Here is an 18,244-nt window from a genome sequence, read left to right on the forward strand (position 1 = left end):
ACACCAAGACCAACGCTGCTGCCTGCGTCTTGCCTGCTTGGGATTGCCCTCACCTTCCCTGTGCACAGCGGGGCATGGTGCAAAGGGGCTTGGGGAGGGAAGGACACTCACATGCCAAGAAGTGCCTGCAGTGCTCAGACAGCAGCAGGAAAGAAATATCCCTTTACCAGATGACCTTTACAGTCCCTTCCAACCCAAACCTTCCTTCACTGCTGCTCCGTACAACCCAAGCGCATGCTGCAGCAATCCTCCATGGCTCAGCTGGGAGTCTGAAGTACAGGGCTGACTTCTCCTGCCTCCAACCCATCTCTGCCAGCCCCCAAGCACCAGCATCTGCTCCTCCTGCCGGCACCAAGCCCAGCCGATGCTCCCAGACCTTCCTGCTCCCCTGCCCACGCCCCGCTGCACCCACAGGGAGCGCGTCACTGAGCAACATCCCCATCGCCAGCCCTGCAGGAGGAGGAAGGAGGAAGCCGGGCTGCAGAGACACAAAACCACGGCAAAACTGGCTGCAAGGGAGCCAGACAGGCTGGCTGGGAAGGACAGCTTTGCTGAGCCCGGGAGAAAATGGTTTGAGTAATTATTAACGGTAAGGAAACCTTTCATTTGAGGCAAGAGAGCTTAAGAGGAATTTCTGCATGGTAATACTCTGCATACTTTGTGCTTATGGGAGGAGAAAGGCTGGTGATTGAGTGGTTTGAAGCACAGCCCGGACGCCAGCAACTCCCTTTCAGCCTGTTAGATCCCCTCCCTCCATTTCCAATCTTACTTTTGGCTGCGACCTACCTGGGGCATGCACAAGCCCCAGCGGATCCTCCTCAGCAGGGCTCCCGTCTCTCTCAGCTCTGAGCTGTTTGGGGAGGGTTTTCAGCATAACCTGAGCTTTGCGTTGCTGCGGTCTGCTGACAGTTGTCTCCCCCTCCCCAGCCTGCCGCTATGTGGCCAGGAAGATGGGGACCCTGTGCTGCCAGCAGCCCCAGGAGCCACCACCCAGCCCGGAGCAGGCAGCCCCGCGGAGAGGCCACCAAGGTAAGTTCTTCTGGGGTTAAAAGCAGGGGTGTGTGGCCGTGTCCTGATGAAGCACAGCCATCCCAGAGCAACGTCTACCTGGGGCGGTCTTTGTGCCCTTGCATCACCAGGCACCAAAACACAGCACCACGAACCCCAGCCAGCAGCCAGAGCTTCCTGTCCATGCTGCCAGCCTTCCCCAGCCCCTCCTCAGCCCATTTCAGCCCCCAAAATCCCAGTGGCTCAGCAGATCACTCACACGATGCCCCACAAGCAGCCACCCCCCCCCCCCAGCTGTCCCTGATCCACCGCTGGGGGCTGTTCCCACATCACCCAGCCACACTGCTCACACCAAAAATGAAATGCTTCCCAAACTTCAGGCAGAAGGACCTCAGAGCTCACCGGCACCATTTCAGTGGCCCAGCTGAATCATGCCCAAATCTCCCTCGAGCAAACAAGCCCAGAGCTGCACCCAGGTGTGACCGTGTGGCCTCCTACCCCTGCCAGGAGCTGGGGCCTGCAGGAGGCCGGGCTCTTCCCCCTGCTGCTCCCACACGCTGGCTGCCTGGGGGGCTATAAACCCTCCAGAATATCACCTTGCAGTATAACAGGCAGATCCTTAAGGGAAGAGGAGGGGTGAAGAGGGACGTCTCTCATCACTAATGCTTTAATTAAGTGCAAACGAAGGAAAAGCACATCAACCATCTGGCCTGCAACGGGACCAGAGCACAGCAGGTGCTTGGGTGTGTGAGCAAGAGGAACCAAACTCCTCCACTGAGCACGGTTAAGCTCGTTCTGTGCGGTTAATCGCTGGGTGTTTGTTGCAATCAGGGGAGCTGCACCAATTAGCACTAACAGAGGATCCACAGCTTCCTCCCCCACCCCTCACCCCCTCAGTGCTGTGGATGAGGGGGCTGCGTCCTTCCCTGGGGACACCAGGGCTTACACGAGGGACCTGCTCGGTCGGGGCTTGGCTCAGCTCCATCCTCTGGGGCAAGGCCCTTGCTGGGGAATTCTGAAGGTAGAGCACTACCATTCAGTGAGGTGATGTTTTCGTGGTGCCTCCATGCTGACTGAAGCTGTGCACTTCCCACGTACCGTAAGCAGTGCCTCCAGTTGGCTCCGTGCCACCAGCACAAGCCGCGTGCTCGGTCTGTGCCTCCCGAGCAAGGAGCGCTGCGGTGTCCCGGAGCTGCCAGGATGGAGCGAGGAGCTCACAAACCCCACCAGCTCCTGGTGGGATGCAGGGATGATACAGGGGCACCAGCAGTGTCCAGGACATGGCATAGAAGCTGCTGAGCTTCGTCCTGGGGCCCTGCTGGAGAGCTCTGTGCTAAAACCTGGCCCGACTCCCTGCACTAACCTAGTACTGGCCATGGCTGCTACCAGCAGGTTTTCCAAGCAGCAGTTCACATCCCAGCCTTGTCCCTTCGGGAATGGTCTTTGTCCATGGCTAATCCTGACCCTCTCTCCTTTCCCTGATTCTTGTGCATTTGCAGATGTAAACGTGGTGGTATCAGCACCCCCGCAAGCCACAGCCTCACTTTCCATGAACAACGACGCAGCCCAAGCCCAGCCCTGCAGGTCCTGAGGGTAACGGCCCTCGTGGTCCTCTCCTGAAGGCCATGAGCTGCCTCCCCACCTCTCCGACCAGGGGATCTGTGTGCTGGGAATCCTGAAGCCCAGGGACAGGGAAAAATCAGCAAATCCCTCCTGTACCTGCTCTCGGCACAAAGCACAATGACAGAGAACACCCTGATCGATCTCCCTAACAGAAATTTCCAGATGGCAGAAAAGATGCGTACCAATGTGTACCAGGTGCTCCTGGCACTTCTGGGCTCTGAGGAAGAGCACGAGCCATTGCATTCCACCAGCAAATCAGATTTTTATGCTGTGAAACCAAGCTGTGCTCCCGATGACATCGCTCTACCTTCAGACCACTTCCAACAAGGTAAAATCAGCTCAGGAGCTGGAATGTGGAGTCCGAGAGCCTGGCCCTGTAGAAATCCCACGATGTTTTGAACACCCCCTGTGCCCAACAAGCCGGTGACCCAGCACGATGCGCAGCACACTGAGGGCAGAGGGGCTGCAGGGACCACCGCCACATCCCCCCGCCAGCAAACCCTGCGCCGTCACAGAGCAATGAGGGCAGAATTGCAAAGCCCACCCCTGTGGGGGCAATTCTGCCTGACCTCTTCCTGTGACAGCCCCGGCTGAGCCAGAAATAAAGATGGATGGAAGGAGGCTGGTGGGGAGCACGGTGGCTTTTTCTCCTGGGGGGCATTTGCTGTCATTTCGGTGTTTGCTCAGAGCAATGCCTGGGGCTGCAGTGGGGGCTGATGCTGAGGCTCACTGGGAAGACTTTCTTTATCTCTCCATTGCTCCTGATGGAATGAGGTGGGACCAGGAGGAGGGAGCAGAGTCATCCCGCACCTCGGGGCAGAGCTGGCACTTGGCTCCTGGTCCCCAGCTCCCTGCCTCTTGCTGCCGCCATAGGCGATGGCTCAGCCTTCGGTGCCGTAGACTTCCCTGCTACGGTGCCACACGGGGAGGAGATGATGGCAGGGTAGGGTGGCCGTGACTGAGGGACGTACACGCCTCGTGCCCCTGATTTTAGAGCCTTTCCTGGCTTTGTGTGCACTGGGAGTCCCACGTGGAGCTGTGTTCCGGCACTGCAGGAGATGGGATGGGGGGCACCATGCACGCCCGGCTGCAATGAGGCTGGAAACCACAGCCCAAAGGACCTTTTATTCTGACCAGTGCCACATCCTAGGACCACGCTATGGTCCAAGCTGTGTGGTGAGGTGGCCAGGTAAGTGACAGTGCACACAGTCACAAGAAGCTGTGGGGACAGAGGAGGACACCAGCAACCCTGGCCCATGCAGCTCTGCATTCATGGCCTCACCTAAGCCCACAACCCCTTGCAGGCTTACAGCACCTCATTTCATTCCCCATTCCCTCCCATACGCCAAGTGCTGGGGTCTCCTGCTCACCACTGCCTCCTCTTACATGCCGTGTGCAAGCACAGTAGGGGGAAATGAGGAAAAGAAAACCAAAAGGACTCAACCTGGCCCAAAGTGCAGCAGAAAAGGGAATCTAACAAGAGCCATGCCCCAGGCTGCCCTGCTGTGGGCCTTTTTTAAGGCCTAATTCCATGGATTTTCAAATGTCCAGCACCTCATCCCAGGGGAGCTCGCAGAGGTGGCAGTCACTGGACACTGCCCCAACCTGGCCCCTGAATGGCAACTTGGACGAGGTCTCAGCCATTGACTTAGCAGTGCCTGGCACAGGACAGAGCTCCCTGTCACCAACAATTGCATGCCACAACCCAAATCCGGAGCAGACACCACATTTGTAATGCACAGATGTTCCCTGTCCTTCTTCCAAAGACCCCATGTACTGCAGTGCACAGGCATGGGGCTGCCATCTCCTGCTGTTCCCCGCTGCTCTCCCAGACCCCTGGGTCAGAGCAGGGGCCACCCAAGGGTGCTCTGAGCTGCCACAACTTTGTTCCTGGCACCCAAAGCAGCTCCTCTGGACAGAGCAGGTTTCAAAGGCCAGCAGCTTCCTGATAACTTGCATGTTTATTAGAGTTCCACTTGTTCACCCCGATAAGTCCAGGATGGGGCTTACAGCCCTCTCCTCTGCTTCTCCTCACTGCTGTGCATGGGCAGCCTCTGTTTCGGCCTCCTGCAGCCCCCAGGGGTCACCTGCCCGGGAGGCAGCACTGCTGCGTGCTGAGCACGGCGCTCTGGATGAACTGGCACAGGCAGGGCACGCTGCTGGGCTCCACGTGCCCGGCTGCTGTGGTCGGGGGGAGCCGGCCGCTGACCAGGAGCCGGACGTAGCAGCCGCTGAAGATGACCAGGAGCTGCTGGGCCATCACCTGGAACGAGCAGGAGAGGCGTCAGTGTCTACCTGCGTGGGGAGCACATGGTACGTTAAAATCCATTTGTGCCCTCGTTCATACACCGTCCTTGTCCGATAGAAGCAGGGCAGGAGCCAATGACAGATACGTAACTGCCCCAGATCCCCTTCTGGTCAGCAGTGCTGGCACGCTGTCCCCATGGGACGGTGACATGAAACGAGCCGCTGCCAACCACCTGGCCCAGCACCACGCTTGGTGCCAGCAGCGAGGCCAGCCCTGGGGCAGGGGGCTGCAGGGGTGGGGTGGTCAGGGTGCCAGGCCGCTCAGGGACCCTCCTGCTCTGTCACCTCCTCCTGCTGAATTTTTTTATTACTATTTTTTTTGCCTGTAGTCAGCTGGAGAGCTTCAACCTGCAGGGATATCACCTGCATCAAATTTACTTAGTAACAGCAAGCAGAAAACTGCAAAATAAATCAAAATCGTCTCTTTTGAAGCTTCTTGCTGAGCGGGAATGAGGACACATTTGTCACTCAGCAGGGCACAAGTCTTTGAGGGCACAGTCCGTGGAGGAGACGAAGGCTCAGCATGGCCAGGCCCAGCCCCAGCCCAGACACAGGCACCAGGTCCCCGTGCAGACCCTGGGGAGAGGTTGGCTTTATGGACCTGGCCCATAAAAGAGAGAGCATCAAGGCTATAAGCATTGATGGCCCAGCACTGCCAGCCCTGGAGGAGGTGTGGGTGGACCTCCAGGTCTGCAGGTGTTTCTACTGGGGCAAAAGGAGGTGTCCCCATGGCGGTGTCTGCTGGGATGAGGCTTGGAGGCGAGGTGCCCCTGGAGGCATTCTGCCCATCGAGGAGGGATACTTCTCCTTACCTCTGGTGGGCCCTCGGGAATGAGGCGGAGCAGCTGGTTGCACATCACAGGCTCCTTCTTGAAGTTCACCCCATTGGATAGGAGAGGGGACTCCTCGCATGAAGCCTCCTCTGCTGCCGGCTCAGGCTGAACCGCCGCCTCCATCACCACGCAGAGCTGGTCCAGGCTGTGCCGCAAGCCCGACTGGAGGAGAGGGAGAGCTTGGGGCAGCAGTGGTGTCCTGAGGACACCACTCAAAGCACATGATTTCCTATCAAAACTATCCTCCCAGGAGTTAAAAATAAATAAATAAATAAATAAATAAATGTGGGATTGGCTAAGAGCCGTTGCTAGCACTGGGAGCTGAGAGCCTTCATCCCGCAAGGGAAGGTTGGACATGGTGCTTAGGGACATGGTTTAGTGGGTGACATTGGTGGTAGGGTGCTGGTTGGACCAGATGATCTTGGAGGGCTTTTCCAACCCTAATGATTCTGTGATTCTATATGCTCTGCGCGCTGGCAGCCGTCCCCAGCAGGGTGGGGGCAGACTGGCACGGTGAGGCTGGGCTTTAGGGACGACGTGCGTGACATCAGCCCCTATGTGCAGTGGTTCATTACAGTCAGCCCCCAACCTGTGCCTGTCGGTTCATCCAGGGAGGTGAGCAGCCGTGGGATTTGGGGGCTTGCACCACCTCACATCCCGTCCCGTGGCTGTCACCGGCCAGCAGCGCGTGGATATGCACGCAGCCACAAAAAGGAAGAGACTTTCTGAGGGCTAGGAGGACAAAAACCCCATACAGCTAGCCCAGTGTGATGTTTAGTTACTCCTCAGGCTATCCCATTTATTTCAGGAGGACAGCTCAAGGTGTCAGCTAGTTCCAACAGCGACACATGCCGTCAGAATTCACCCCTGACTCCTGGCAACTCCTTTAACAAAAGTCACAGTTAATTATCCAGCCTTACACAGCTACGCTAAATAAATTCCTGCTGAAGTGGGCACCAGCACATGAAGTTTGTCCCCCTCCCAGTTCACCCAGCTCCCAGTATACAGCAGGGGACACCCAGAAGGCAACTCCAACACGTGCTTCTCATCGCCCACCTCCACCCCACCAAAGCGGGGCCCTAGGGGTGGCCACGTGTTTGTCCCCGCAGGCTGTGCCCGCTGTCCTTTACCTCTCGCGTCCGCCGCAGCTCGGCGAGGTGGGCTGACAAGGACCTGAGGCAGCGCTCAGGGCTGAAGTGCACGAACCACAGCTGGGACGGGGGGGTTAAGGAAGGCACCTCTCCACAATGTCCTCCCCAGAGCCCTCACAGAGGAGAAGACCTCACAGAGGGGGCTGGTCCCCAGGGGCCGCTCAGGACGCAGCCAGCAGCTGAGTGCCACGTCGCAGCGCTGATTTTAAGCTTGCTCTGGGCTAAGGCAAAACCTCCAGGACTGGCGAATGGGCAGGAGAGCGGTGGCAGGGAAGGGGAATGTTTCCCCTCGGCCCAGACCTCCTCACATACCTCCTGCACCACGGCAGGGACAAGTGGGGTGACGCATGGCCACTGCTCGTCACTCACCCCAGTGGCATCAGGTCTGAACAAGCCGATGGGTCACACTGACTTAGCCCCCCTAAACTCCTTCCTGCAATCCTCTGTTTCTGGGAACCCATTCCATTTATTTGTACAAGATTTGCTGTACTCGCTGTACGACGGAGGCACTGCTTGCCAAGAGTCTGCCACGGGGATGCGAGTCCTGCTTCGAGAGCAGCAGCCCCCTGAAGGCAGCCACGTGCTGTCAGCCAAGGGACTCAAGCCCAGCGAGGAAGCCAGAGGGATGACACAGACCTGGCACAACAGTGGGCAGAAGAAGCCTAAACCCGTGGGTCCTTTCTGCTCTCAGGCAGTTCTGGGACATGTGAAGGCTGTGATAGTCCTCACTTACTCAGGTGTGAAACTACGCTGGGCTGAACAAACATGTAATTCAGGTTCTTCAGTGCTTCCTCCTCATGCTGCATGACCTCACAGCTGCCACTGCTGCTCCTGTGCTCCTCTCTGCTCCTCTCCATTTGTTTTCACCCCATGTTTTGCCTCTTTCCCTCTCCATTTGTATTTCATGCCTTTCAGTACCTTGGGGGTGGTGCGAAGTCCACCACTGAATCTGGGACAGCGTCTCCCTCACCTTCCTTTTACACTTTCATGCTGTCTTAAAACACACTTCTTTCCTCTAAACCTTTGTCCAGTCCAGAGAAGGCATCCCTAAAGAGCAGCAAATGAGGCTCCCCCACCCCTGGCTTCTTCAACCTGCACTGTTATAAGGTGATGAAGATCAGAAGTGCCTGGCAGCTGGAGACGTGGCTGCCAGGTGCTCACTGCACGAAGTTAGGATTCTCTCATGTGCCTGAAGGAGGGAGCCTGGGGCTACAAATGACTCCTGAGAGCAGAGGCACTTGGATGCTGCTGGCTGAGCTCCTCTCTGCAAGGCACAGCACAAGCTCCTAGGGAGGGGATTTCTCTTGTTTTGTTTTGCCATAGGCACATTGCTGTCACTCTGCTGTTAGTAAGAATCATCATTGTCATGTAAACACAGTACGCTTGCAGGAATAATTGTCTGCCCCAAGGACTAATTCCACTTCCCTGTTTTAAACTCTTTATTTCCAGTGGCCTTTGGGTATATCTCAATCCCTACGGACAGGAGAAGAAAAATACCCAATTTCCCATGCCATCCAATAGGAAGAAAAAAATCCTAGAAATGCCACCCTCTGGAAATCCTCCTTGATCACCACATCAATAAATAATCCCCCCATCATTAGCTACCCAGCAGGGATACGAGCAATTCCGCACAGAAAGGATACTTGTAGGATGCTGTGTGGCCCGTTCAGGACATCTGTAATCCCCAGAATTAAACTGTGTTTGATAAAGAATTCATTGACAGCTGCCAGCCTCACATCCGTATTCATATTGATCTATTAAAGAACGCAGGAAAAAAACATGCTCTGTGACAAAACCTGGGCCAGCCTACAGCTGCAGACGATCCTGCAGGCTGCTGGATGACCCCAAACACCGTGTCTCTGAAAGGAAGGCAGCGACAGAGCTGCAGCCAGGGCAGGGTTGTCACCAGCCATCAGCATGGCCTTGCCACCCCCGGCTGATGTCTGTGCAGACAGAGATCTCACGAAAGGTTACGTGTGTTATGGACAAGACGTGTGAAGTGGATGGGCTTCCAGCATCGTGTCCTCTCTTCCTTCCCCCAGCTGTCCCTAAGTGAAGGACAACTCCACAGGTGAGGAGCTGCCTTTTTGTGCTGGACCTGGGGCAAGGTGGGTGCAGGAGCATGGCCAGGCCCTGCTCTGCTGGTGCTCCCATGGGGCTCCCCACCAGCAGTGGGAGCACAAACCATGCAATGGTTGCTTTTTCTCCAGCAACAGCAGGCACTTCGAGCCAGCTTTCACCTACTTTGTAGGCGTTACGACACCTAACTCTATAATACCCTTGCCTGAACCAGATCTCTGAGCCTGCTCTAAAAATACTCCCACCACCCCCGATAGCCATGTTCTCCATCTGCATCTAGGAGGTGAGCCAGGTCCCAGCACGTTGGTGGGAGGGAACCCTGCTCCCGGCGCTCTCCGTGTCCGCACACGAGCCACCTCCTCTCACCTTTCTCTGTCGCCGGTCGAGGACCAGTATCACGACCACGGTGATGGCCACGGCGGCCAGGGTCACCAGCACACTGGCCTCCCAGTAACGCCCGAAGGAGCACAGCTGGACTGTGGAGTAAATGTTTGTCCAGAGAGACATGTAGAAGACCTGTGAAAACCCAGAGAGATGGATGATGCTTGGAAAACTGTGGAAGGGAGAAAAGTCAAGGGGAGAAGAAGCCCTGCCATAAATTAATTAAGTCACCTGGGATTTTTCAGAGGGTGAGAAAGGACAGAAGTTCTTTCCAATAATAAATGGGGGAGGAAAGGGTGTAGAAGGACTGAGTGAGCATTAGTTTATTATAAAAAACTACCAATCATTAAAGACAGAGACTGAACTCTTAATGATGATTCATACCTATGAAGGATTTCAATCCAGTTCTTCCATTTAGATAAGAAATGCACTTGCTGAAGCATATTGATAATACTTGCAATAGTCCCTCTATTTAGAGAGCTCCTATGTCAGAGCACTCAAGGTGGTGCAGAGGTTGCTCAGTTACAGCAATGCTCAAATGATGGACAGTGACACGGGGCTCAAGGACTATGCTAAGGACTAGCAAATGTGGCCTTTGCATAAAAAACAGCAAAACTGAATTTGTTTGGCCTTCACTTCAGGTGTCATGCACCTGGGCAGAAGATTGCCTAGAAGCAAGTATGCTATGTGCAGCACAGCTTGTCACAGCATCCCCTTGCAGTGATACAACTCATTCCACCCCTGCAAGTGCTCAAGGCCAGGCTGGATGGGGCTTTGAGCAACCTGATCTGGTGGGAGGTGTCCCTGCCCATGGCAGGGGGTGGAATTAGATTATCTTTAAGGTCCCTTCCAACCCAAACCATTCCATGATTTACACTAAACAGGCACCAAAGCCCTCGAAACAGCGAGCACCAACTCCTGCAATACTAGTGAAAGGAGAACGCACACATAATGACTACAAGAAAAAAAAATCTAATATGAAGGAGTCAATTTTTATCACTCCTTCAGCATGCTGGAAAGTAACCTTAAGGTAGCTGTTGGTGGCTGGGGTCTTTGGAGGAGCTTGTCTTGCCAGAAGAAGCAAAGCAAGACTAGACAAACCACTTGGTAACCTGCATTGCCTGGGCCATTGGTCTGAACGAGCATCAGGACCAGATCACCTTCAGGTTTTTAAATTCCAGTTAGAAAGAGCGTGATAGGGTACTACTACCTCAGCAGATGCTGGTTACCAGCCCACTCCGAGGAGACTAGCAGCAAGAGGCTGGGGAAGGTGTCTCGCCCTGTTTTTGGAAACACGTCTATGGCAAGCCTGGGAGAGACCTGCAAGAGGCCCTTACCACAGCGATGGCGATCTGGAACGCCCTGGAGTTGTAGAACATGTACCGTCTCACTTCGGGCTTCAGGACGGCCTCCTGGATTAACCTCCTCCACTCGTCTGCTGCCACCTGCTTGGGAAACAACCTCAGGTCACCGGCGTGGGGCTCAGCGCCACCAGAACAGGCCTGGGCACCGCTGGTGGGGCCAGGCCCCAGCAAAGCAAACCGGGCCCCGGGGCACCTTCCCGCGGAGTGTACCAGCCCAGGCTCCATTCCCATCTGTACAGCTGTCACAGACCAAAAACCTGTGTCCTTGCCTCATTTGCAGTGAGTGATAACTCCCTGAAAAGTGCAGGGAAAGTCACAAGAGAAAAGCGTGCTTTTATGACAAAGGACAAGGCGAGACAGATTGTCCCGGTATGTTCCATCACACCGGAGTGCTCTCAAGCAAGTCGGCTGAACCTACGCTGAATGGGTTTCTTCACGGAGGTTTAAGCCAAGATCATTACAGTTGACTTGAAGTCAATGAGGAATAGATTGAAATTAAACTGAAACAAGTCACTCTTAAACCAAAAAAAAATAAAAATAAAAAATGCCTGTGGTCTGGGTGCAGGTGCAAATGGTGCCAATCCAGCACTCACTCCTACAGGGCCCCGGGGGAGTGCGGAGTTTACCTGAACCCCGAGGGACTTCAGCTTCTCTGCACAGAGCTCCATGTCGAAGGAGGTGGCCGAGCAGTTATTGTCCATACTGAGCACCATGAGCACCTGCCCGTTGGGGGGGTCTGCAAGAGGAATACAGGCCACCGGTACGTGTGTTAACTGGGTGCAGAACCCCCTCGGATATTTCTAAGAGCATCACAAAGAGCTCCAAAAGCAGCACAGGGGTCTGCTGTCCCCTGTGAGGAAAGCACCCACAAAAAGGGAGGAAACCCAAAACACATTCCAGGAGCGAGCAGTCACAGATAACCTGATGCTCTGACCGTCAGCAGAATAACGCCTTGCCTCGCTGATCCCTAACTGGGAGGACAATGGACTGGAGTTGCTCGGTGCTGGTAAGGCACTCTCAGAGATTCCCCGTTCCTACCCACCCCACCCATCAGGAGAAAATGCTCCAGCAAACAAATCAAGGCGTTTTCCAACAACCACACTGTCTAGGATGTGGCAGGGCTGTCCCTACGAGCTTCTGGCACCCAGGTTCCTGCTCTAGCATTGGCAGTGTGGCTCTACTCAGGGCTCCCTGTGATTCCTGGCTTCAGCTAGTGCTAGGATCAGAAATGTAATCCAGGGACCCAAGCTGCAGTCAGGAGCCCAGGAAGCATGAGGACAGCCTGCCCTAGATTTGAGGAGCCGTCTGCTCGGAGCTGAGACAGAGCAGCCTGGGAGCTGCAGAGCAGAGCTGTGATCTGGCATCCCATCTGGCACTCATCTAGAGTTTACACAAGCTGAGCTACGCCAAGAGGAAGAGATCGGATCCAAAGAAGTGGCGTGTTCAGATGAGATCCTGTTTCACCGACACATTTCACCCAATTTTCCTGCCCCTCTGCAGCTCCGGGGCCAGCCAAGCGTCCCCTGGGGCTGCTCCCTGACACCACCTGCTCGGTGCTCTCCACTCTGCTGTGCTGGCTGAAAGGCAGCGCACACTCACCCTTCCCTTCTCTCCTGCTTTCGTCTTCCATCTTCATCATCTCTTCACTGCTCAGGAACGGGAGATGCCAAATAAAATGAGGCAATTGCATTACAAAAGGGCGTGACTGCATCAGCTCCAGAAGGGAAGAGTAGATGCATCTGAAACCTCCAGGATAACAACGTCCTGTTTGTTTGCTGAGCTTAATCTCCTCCAGACACCGAGGCATGGAGGCGGTGAGGATGAAGCAAGAGTGAAAACAAATGGGCTGGGCTCTCCTGTTCCCCACAGCTTTGGTCAAGCTGCTTGGCACAAAGCCTACTGGGTGCCAATATCAGATACCTGAAATTCGCAGAGGGGCTCAGTTCCTTGACCCCTGCTGGGGCAACAGGAGCTGCTTCACCCCGCTGAAAGCTGAGTGCTAAGGAAGTGCTGTGAATTGAGCAAGCAAGAACCTGCTGAGCACAGCACGCAGGTCTCGCTGCAGCAGGGCACCCATGGCACTACTTTCTGCCTCCTCACAGCACTGAAGCATGGCTACAGGGAGGGAGCAAACTGATACTGGGGAAGAGAGTCACTTGGAAAGCAAAGCACAGGTCGTTTCCCAAAGATTGCTTGACTTTTGAAAGCTGAGAAAAGAGGACTTCAGAGGTCCTGGGTTTCAATAGTTAGACGTCCACTCACTCCTAAATATCAGGCTTTCCAAAAAAGTAACGTGTATCCATCCCCTTCCCCAGATGCTGAAACATCCATAACATTTACTTACTTTTGCAAATGAGGTGCTGTCAGTGAGCATCGGTGAAAAACCTGCCACCTGCCATTTAAGGGCACTGTGCTCAGCACTGCATTTCTCAGCAAGTTCCCAGAATCACAGAGCAGCCCAGGTTGGAAGAGGACCACAAAAGACCCCCCAGTCCAGCCTCACTCGCTTACCTTTCGCCCACTGCAGGGATCCCTCCTTTAAATCGCTCTTGCAATAGAAGATGGAGGAAAGCGACCCGTTTTTCTCAATTCCACCAGCTTGGCTTTTATAGGCCATGCTGATACCTCTCCTTCGGTGACTCTGCGTCGTGTTGTCAGAAGTTCAGCACTTCATCTCCCTCCCTTATCTTTGGCAGCTCAGAAACACCCAGGCAGCAGGCAGCCAGCTTGCTCTTCCTGTTGGGGACCAGGTTGTGAAATCTTCACTCACACTCCCACTGGAGGCTTCCTCGAGATTCTGCTTTCCATGAGCAAGGAGGCATTTTCTAGCCCTGAAAAGAGGAAGGAAAAATGCACACATCTTGCAGAGAGAGCAATTAAAGCGTAAGAGCACAGAGCCCTTGGGTGCACCCTGCTCTTTGGAGCCTGCGCCCTGTGGATGTTACCACCGGGCGGGTGGTGGCCAGCCACGAGTGCAGCGTGCACAGGCTCTCCTTTTGCTTGAAATACTTTTTTTTTGTTGTTGCCACTAGGTGAAAAAGTTATCTCCAGATATTCCTTAAATTATTCCAACGTCCTTAAATATTCACACTTTGCAAAGAATCAGTCACGCAATAGAAAGGACTTCTCTTTGTGAGGGCAGAGTGGGGAATTCCCCGGCACACGCTGCAGTCAGCGCAGGAAACACGCACGCACCTGCGCAGGGGCGAGCAGCCCTGCTCAGCCAGCAGCAGCTCTTTGGCACGCTCTGCTCGTCTCTGCCACCGTCCTCTGCTCCCTGCTGTGCCCACGGGTTTCCTGTGTAAATGCTGCTGGCGTGGGGCTGCAGCCACCAGGAGCTGCGGGTGGCTGTTCAAACCCAAGGCGTGCAGCTCCGAAGTTTAATCACCTTCCATTCAGGGAGCTCAGCTGCAACCCTGCCGGCTCTCCAGAGCTATCGTTTCATTTTAACCTCAGCTCCGCATTGCTTTTGCACCGGGAGCCTGGTTTGAAGGTCCCTTGCGGATCTCAACAGCTCTCCTTCGAAAAGGATTGCTTTGCTTTCTTTACCGGTGGCTGTTGCTGCAATCACCCCTTGCACAAAGCCAGGAGAGCCACCAGTGAAGGACTGTCAGACAGGAAATTGAGGCAAGGGAAGCAGCACGAAAGGTTCAGATGCTTGCAAAAAACCTGCAAAGGGCTGGAAACTCAGCACTCAAAGGAGCCAAGCCCTGGTGCATGAGGTGCGTATTGTGCCTGTGTGCATGGGGATGGCCGCAGCACCTGCTCTGAATGCCGGCTGCTCCCACGTTTTTAAAGTTTTACTCCAGAATGAGTCTGCTGCATGTCCAGTCCCTGTGCAACAGCCCCCGGTGAGGTGCCCACAGCGGATCACGCTGCTCTGCAGTGCGTTTTCCTCACAGAACACGGGCAGACACGTTACACAGCACGTCCCCATGCACTGACAGTGAACTCAGGGAATGTCACTTCCTTCCCCTTGGCCTTCGATCCCTTCGGTTTAGTGTCAAACAGAAGGGAAAATGAAAAACAAGATAAAATAATAAAAAATAAAAAAAAAGAAGGAAGCGATAAAACAGGAGACAAAAGAAAAAACTATTTAAAACCTGCCACCCTGCTCTTGCTGCTGTCGCGTTACATTAGAGGTGAAGCCAGGTTCTCTGCCTTGGACACCTCGGGAGCACCAAGTCCCAGAGCAGCCCCCAGGAGCTGCCAGTGACTGGCGCAGCAGGGCCAGGGCAGCTCATGCCAGGGGCCGCTGCTCCTTCCCCAGTGCAGGTGAGCCCAAAAACAGCAGCTTTGCTTTACACCATTTGTGCAGTATAGACCTCATTTGGCTCCATTGCCTATCATTGCAGAATGGCTGCCGGGGGGAGGGGAAGGGGGGAGGTTGGTCCCCCCACGTCTTCCTCTGCCCTCTCCCATGCTAATGTGAGGGGTATCCTTACCTCCTGCACTCTTATTTTTTGTGCAAAACCATTCCCTTTGCCTCCTTCAGCCTAAGGGCCTTCCCAGACACCTCCAAGCCCCAGCTATCTCAGCGAGTCCTGCTGCTGCATTTCTGCAGAGGCTGCCAGAGGCTTACCTCGCCTGGCTCGCCTCCTGGTCCTGGGGTGCCGGCTCAGCTCTCTCTCCTCCTCCTCCTCCTCCTCCTCACTGTCCTTCACCTGGCACCGCTGGGCTCCGCGCTGTCCCACGGCAGGACAGGGAGGTCTCAGCCCAAGCAGGGGACACGGCAGGGCAGCCTTCCCTGCCTCTCCCTGGAGGACGAGCGATCAGGCACCGTGAGCTGATGGCGAGGCGCCTGCGCCCCCGCACTACCCGCTCTCATTACCCCAAGCTGCAAGCACCGACTTGCAAAATCTCCCTGGTGCATGTGACTTTTCCCCAGGCTCGCTTCAGAGCCGTGGTTTTAACCCTCTACAGTTCCTCAGAAATGCTTCCCCATCAGGCGCAGCCATGGGAGACTCAGCAGCAGGAGCTGGAGTCACCTTTTGAAGGATGGGGGTCCAAACCTGGACCCCGGAGGGCTTCTTCAGAGGGGGCATGGGCTGAGCAGTGGCACAGTCAGAAGGCTCTCCTCCTCCTCTTCCTCCTCCTCCACCAGCCGGGCAGGATTCACCAAATACAAATCCCAAAGTTGCATCAGATGAGTCGCCGCGAATACATTAGTCAGAGACAAGCATCAGCAGCGGGGCTGGAGAAATCAGGAGAGGTGAGCAAAGACCTCAAGGCTGAGAACACGCTGCTGCCTAATTAGCAAATGGTCACAGCAAAGCACAGTGGAGCAGAAGCAATGGGGAGGGACCCGCAGCCCTCCCCAAAACAGGAGGCTGTGCTGATATGGAGGGCGGGTGGGGTTTCCTCTCCATTACGTGCTCCAAAAAGCAAAGAAGGGTTGGACACACGGCCAGACAGACCCCCCAGAACATTTCACATGCTGGGGGCTGTGACCTGCCTTCAGGCCAAGAGGTAGCGCTGGGGATCACAGCTGCAGAGCCCATCAAAAGCTAGAGGATCCCCAAAGGCTAAGAACAGAATCAATCAAATACCATAGTGCCTGCTAGTGAACAGTTAAAAAAAATATAAAATGCTTCATTGCCCTGTCAGAGGACACTTCCTGGAGAAAAGGCTGCTCTGCTCTCTGAGGGCTCGATTTCTGCAATCCTGTTGGCTCCAGACTTTGCTGAGCAATGCGTTCATTAAATCACATGGCTGCACGGGGAAGAGAATTGCCTCCAAAACCACTTACCACACGGCATCTTGTTACGCTGGAAGCTGGCAACTCACAGAATAACATCACCCAGCTACTGAGAAAATCAGATTAATCTCGCCGCTGTCACTCGCTGAGGCCCGGCTCACATCCCCACCCAAGGCAGGCGAAGCGCTGGGCTCTTTTGCAAACGCTCATCAGATCTGGCTTCGTTTCCTCCCCTTCTTGCCCACGCAAGGATCCTGACAGAGGCAGAAGACGGCAACCGAAGTGCTTAGAAAGAGCATCGTCAGCTCACTGAGAAAAAGCGCCCAAGGCACTGAAGAGACAAGAAGCCTGAAAGCAATTCCCCTAATTACCTGCAGCACGTACACCGTACACCTCTTGTTTAGCAAGAAGCGTGAGTGCACTGATCTTGGCATCGACACCTTGTCCTATCAACACGAGCAAACCCTGCCAATGTAAGAGGGGTGTTGCAAAAAAAAAAAAAAAAAAAAAAACAGAAATAAAAGAAGCAATTCCAAGTTTAAAGGGCTCTGATGCAGCCAAAAGGCTTTAAACCATTAAATCTCCAGGATCCTAACGAAAGCTGAGAGAGGGTCGCAATGTGCCAGAAAAAATGCACACTGAGGCAGGAGAAAGCCTGCTGAGCAGGACCCAGCTGCTCTCCAGATGCCGGTGCCGAGCAGACCCACCTGGCAGGGGGCTCCTTCCAAGCACGCACCTTCTCCACCTTGCTGCATGTTCGAGTCGGGCTCCTTGCTGCTGTGGTGAAATTGTAAGCCGCTGGGCTTTCCCTCTGCAGGTTTTCAAAGCACCTGGTTCACGCCTACCTAAGGAACCAGGGAAGAAGCTCCACAGCACCTTACGCCAATCTAAACCAAACACAAGGCTTTCCAGTTGTTTTTCTGAGAGTTTGTCAGCCAACCGCCCCCCTGCACTTGCTGATCCCAGGGTCACACCATGCAGGTGCTGGCCCAAAGGAGCCGGTGGAGCTGCTGGTCAGCCGTGTGGAGCCAAGGTCTCCCAGCCCAGCTCTTCCCGACTTCAGCAGTCATCAAATCACATGCTCAGAAACCTCTGCCAGGTGTTAGTTTTCTGAGCACCTTATTCAGGACATAATTTTGGTGCTTTTGTTAGTCAGATGAGATCTTACCTGGTATCTTCTCAATGCAAGCAGACACCCTGTAGCCACAGGCAATAGATTAATCACTGAACGTCTTAGAGGCTATTTCAATAAACAGCAAATTTTAGATTCTATTTTGGATTCTAGCCTGACAACAAGCTAGCCTTTGCATAGATGCCTTTATACCCAGGCTTCTGAAGCACAAAGCTGGGTCTGTAACGTTCTTGTCCCACCTATTAACAGTCCCACCAAAACTTTAGCATTAAGCAGAGAACAGAAATTCAAGCCTCTTAAAAAACCAGCAGGGAGTACTGCAAATACAAAGTCAAACAGTAAACTAGAAGGGAATTTGGAAGGTCAGGCGAAAGCTCACCAGAAAGAAGGAACTATCTACCTAAAACAGAAAGAGGACACTGGCAAGACCCAAAACAGACGTGGGGTTCTGCGGCTGCACGGCGCCCAGCTGACACCCTGGGAGACTGGCCTTGTTTAAAAAGCCAGGCAGAAGCAAAGAGCCTGTGCCCAGCGAGTGGAGGTCTTCCAAACATCCCTGGGTTGGGTGCTCAAAAGCTGAAATGGGAACGAGGGAAATTAAAACTGAACAAAAACCACAGACTCTTCTACTCCAGAAAGCAACGCGTTGGCTGAATGCTTGGCTTGTG

General features: G+C 54.5%; 1 protein-coding gene and 1 long non-coding RNA gene across 6 annotated transcripts; one reads left to right on the forward strand and one right to left on the reverse strand.

Moving 5' to 3' along the window:
* The first annotated feature begins 361 nt into the window (after positions 1-361).
* Positions 362-3,252, forward strand: LOC106037027 (uncharacterized). The gene is made up of 3 exons (XR_001207796.3): positions 362-589; positions 928-1,029; positions 2,508-3,252. It is a non-coding gene; the product is annotated as an uncharacterized lncRNA (long non-coding RNA).
* Positions 3,253-4,573: 1,321 nt separating this feature from the next.
* TMEM268 (transmembrane protein 268) lies at positions 4,574-16,686 on the reverse strand. 5 transcript variants are annotated; one of them, XM_066980705.1, is made up of 9 exons: positions 16,496-16,686; positions 13,258-13,577; positions 11,373-11,482; positions 10,720-10,827; positions 9,368-9,517; positions 8,566-8,676; positions 6,902-6,982; positions 5,751-5,933; positions 4,574-4,894 (listed from the first exon to the last, which is right to left on the reverse strand). In XM_066980705.1, exons 2-9 carry the CDS (start codon positions 13,361-13,363, stop codon positions 4,715-4,717), a joined length of 1,029 nt encoding a protein of 342 aa, XP_066836806.1. In that variant the 5' UTR covers positions 13,364-13,577; positions 16,496-16,686; the 3' UTR covers positions 4,574-4,714. The 5 variants fall into 5 exon arrangements, with proteins under 5 accessions (XP_066836806.1, XP_066836805.1, XP_047910774.1 ...); XM_066980704.1 differs by lacking the exon at positions 16,496-16,686 and adding an exon at positions 15,735-16,374; XM_048054817.2 differs by lacking the exon at positions 16,496-16,686 and adding an exon at positions 15,329-15,664.
* Between the last annotated feature and the right edge of the window lie 1,558 nt (positions 16,687-18,244).

Source organism: Anser cygnoides, chromosome 20 (assembly GCF_040182565.1).
Source record: "Anser cygnoides isolate HZ-2024a breed goose chromosome 20, Taihu_goose_T2T_genome, whole genome shotgun sequence".
NCBI classification, from domain to species: domain Eukaryota; kingdom Metazoa; phylum Chordata; class Aves; order Anseriformes; family Anatidae; genus Anser; species Anser cygnoides.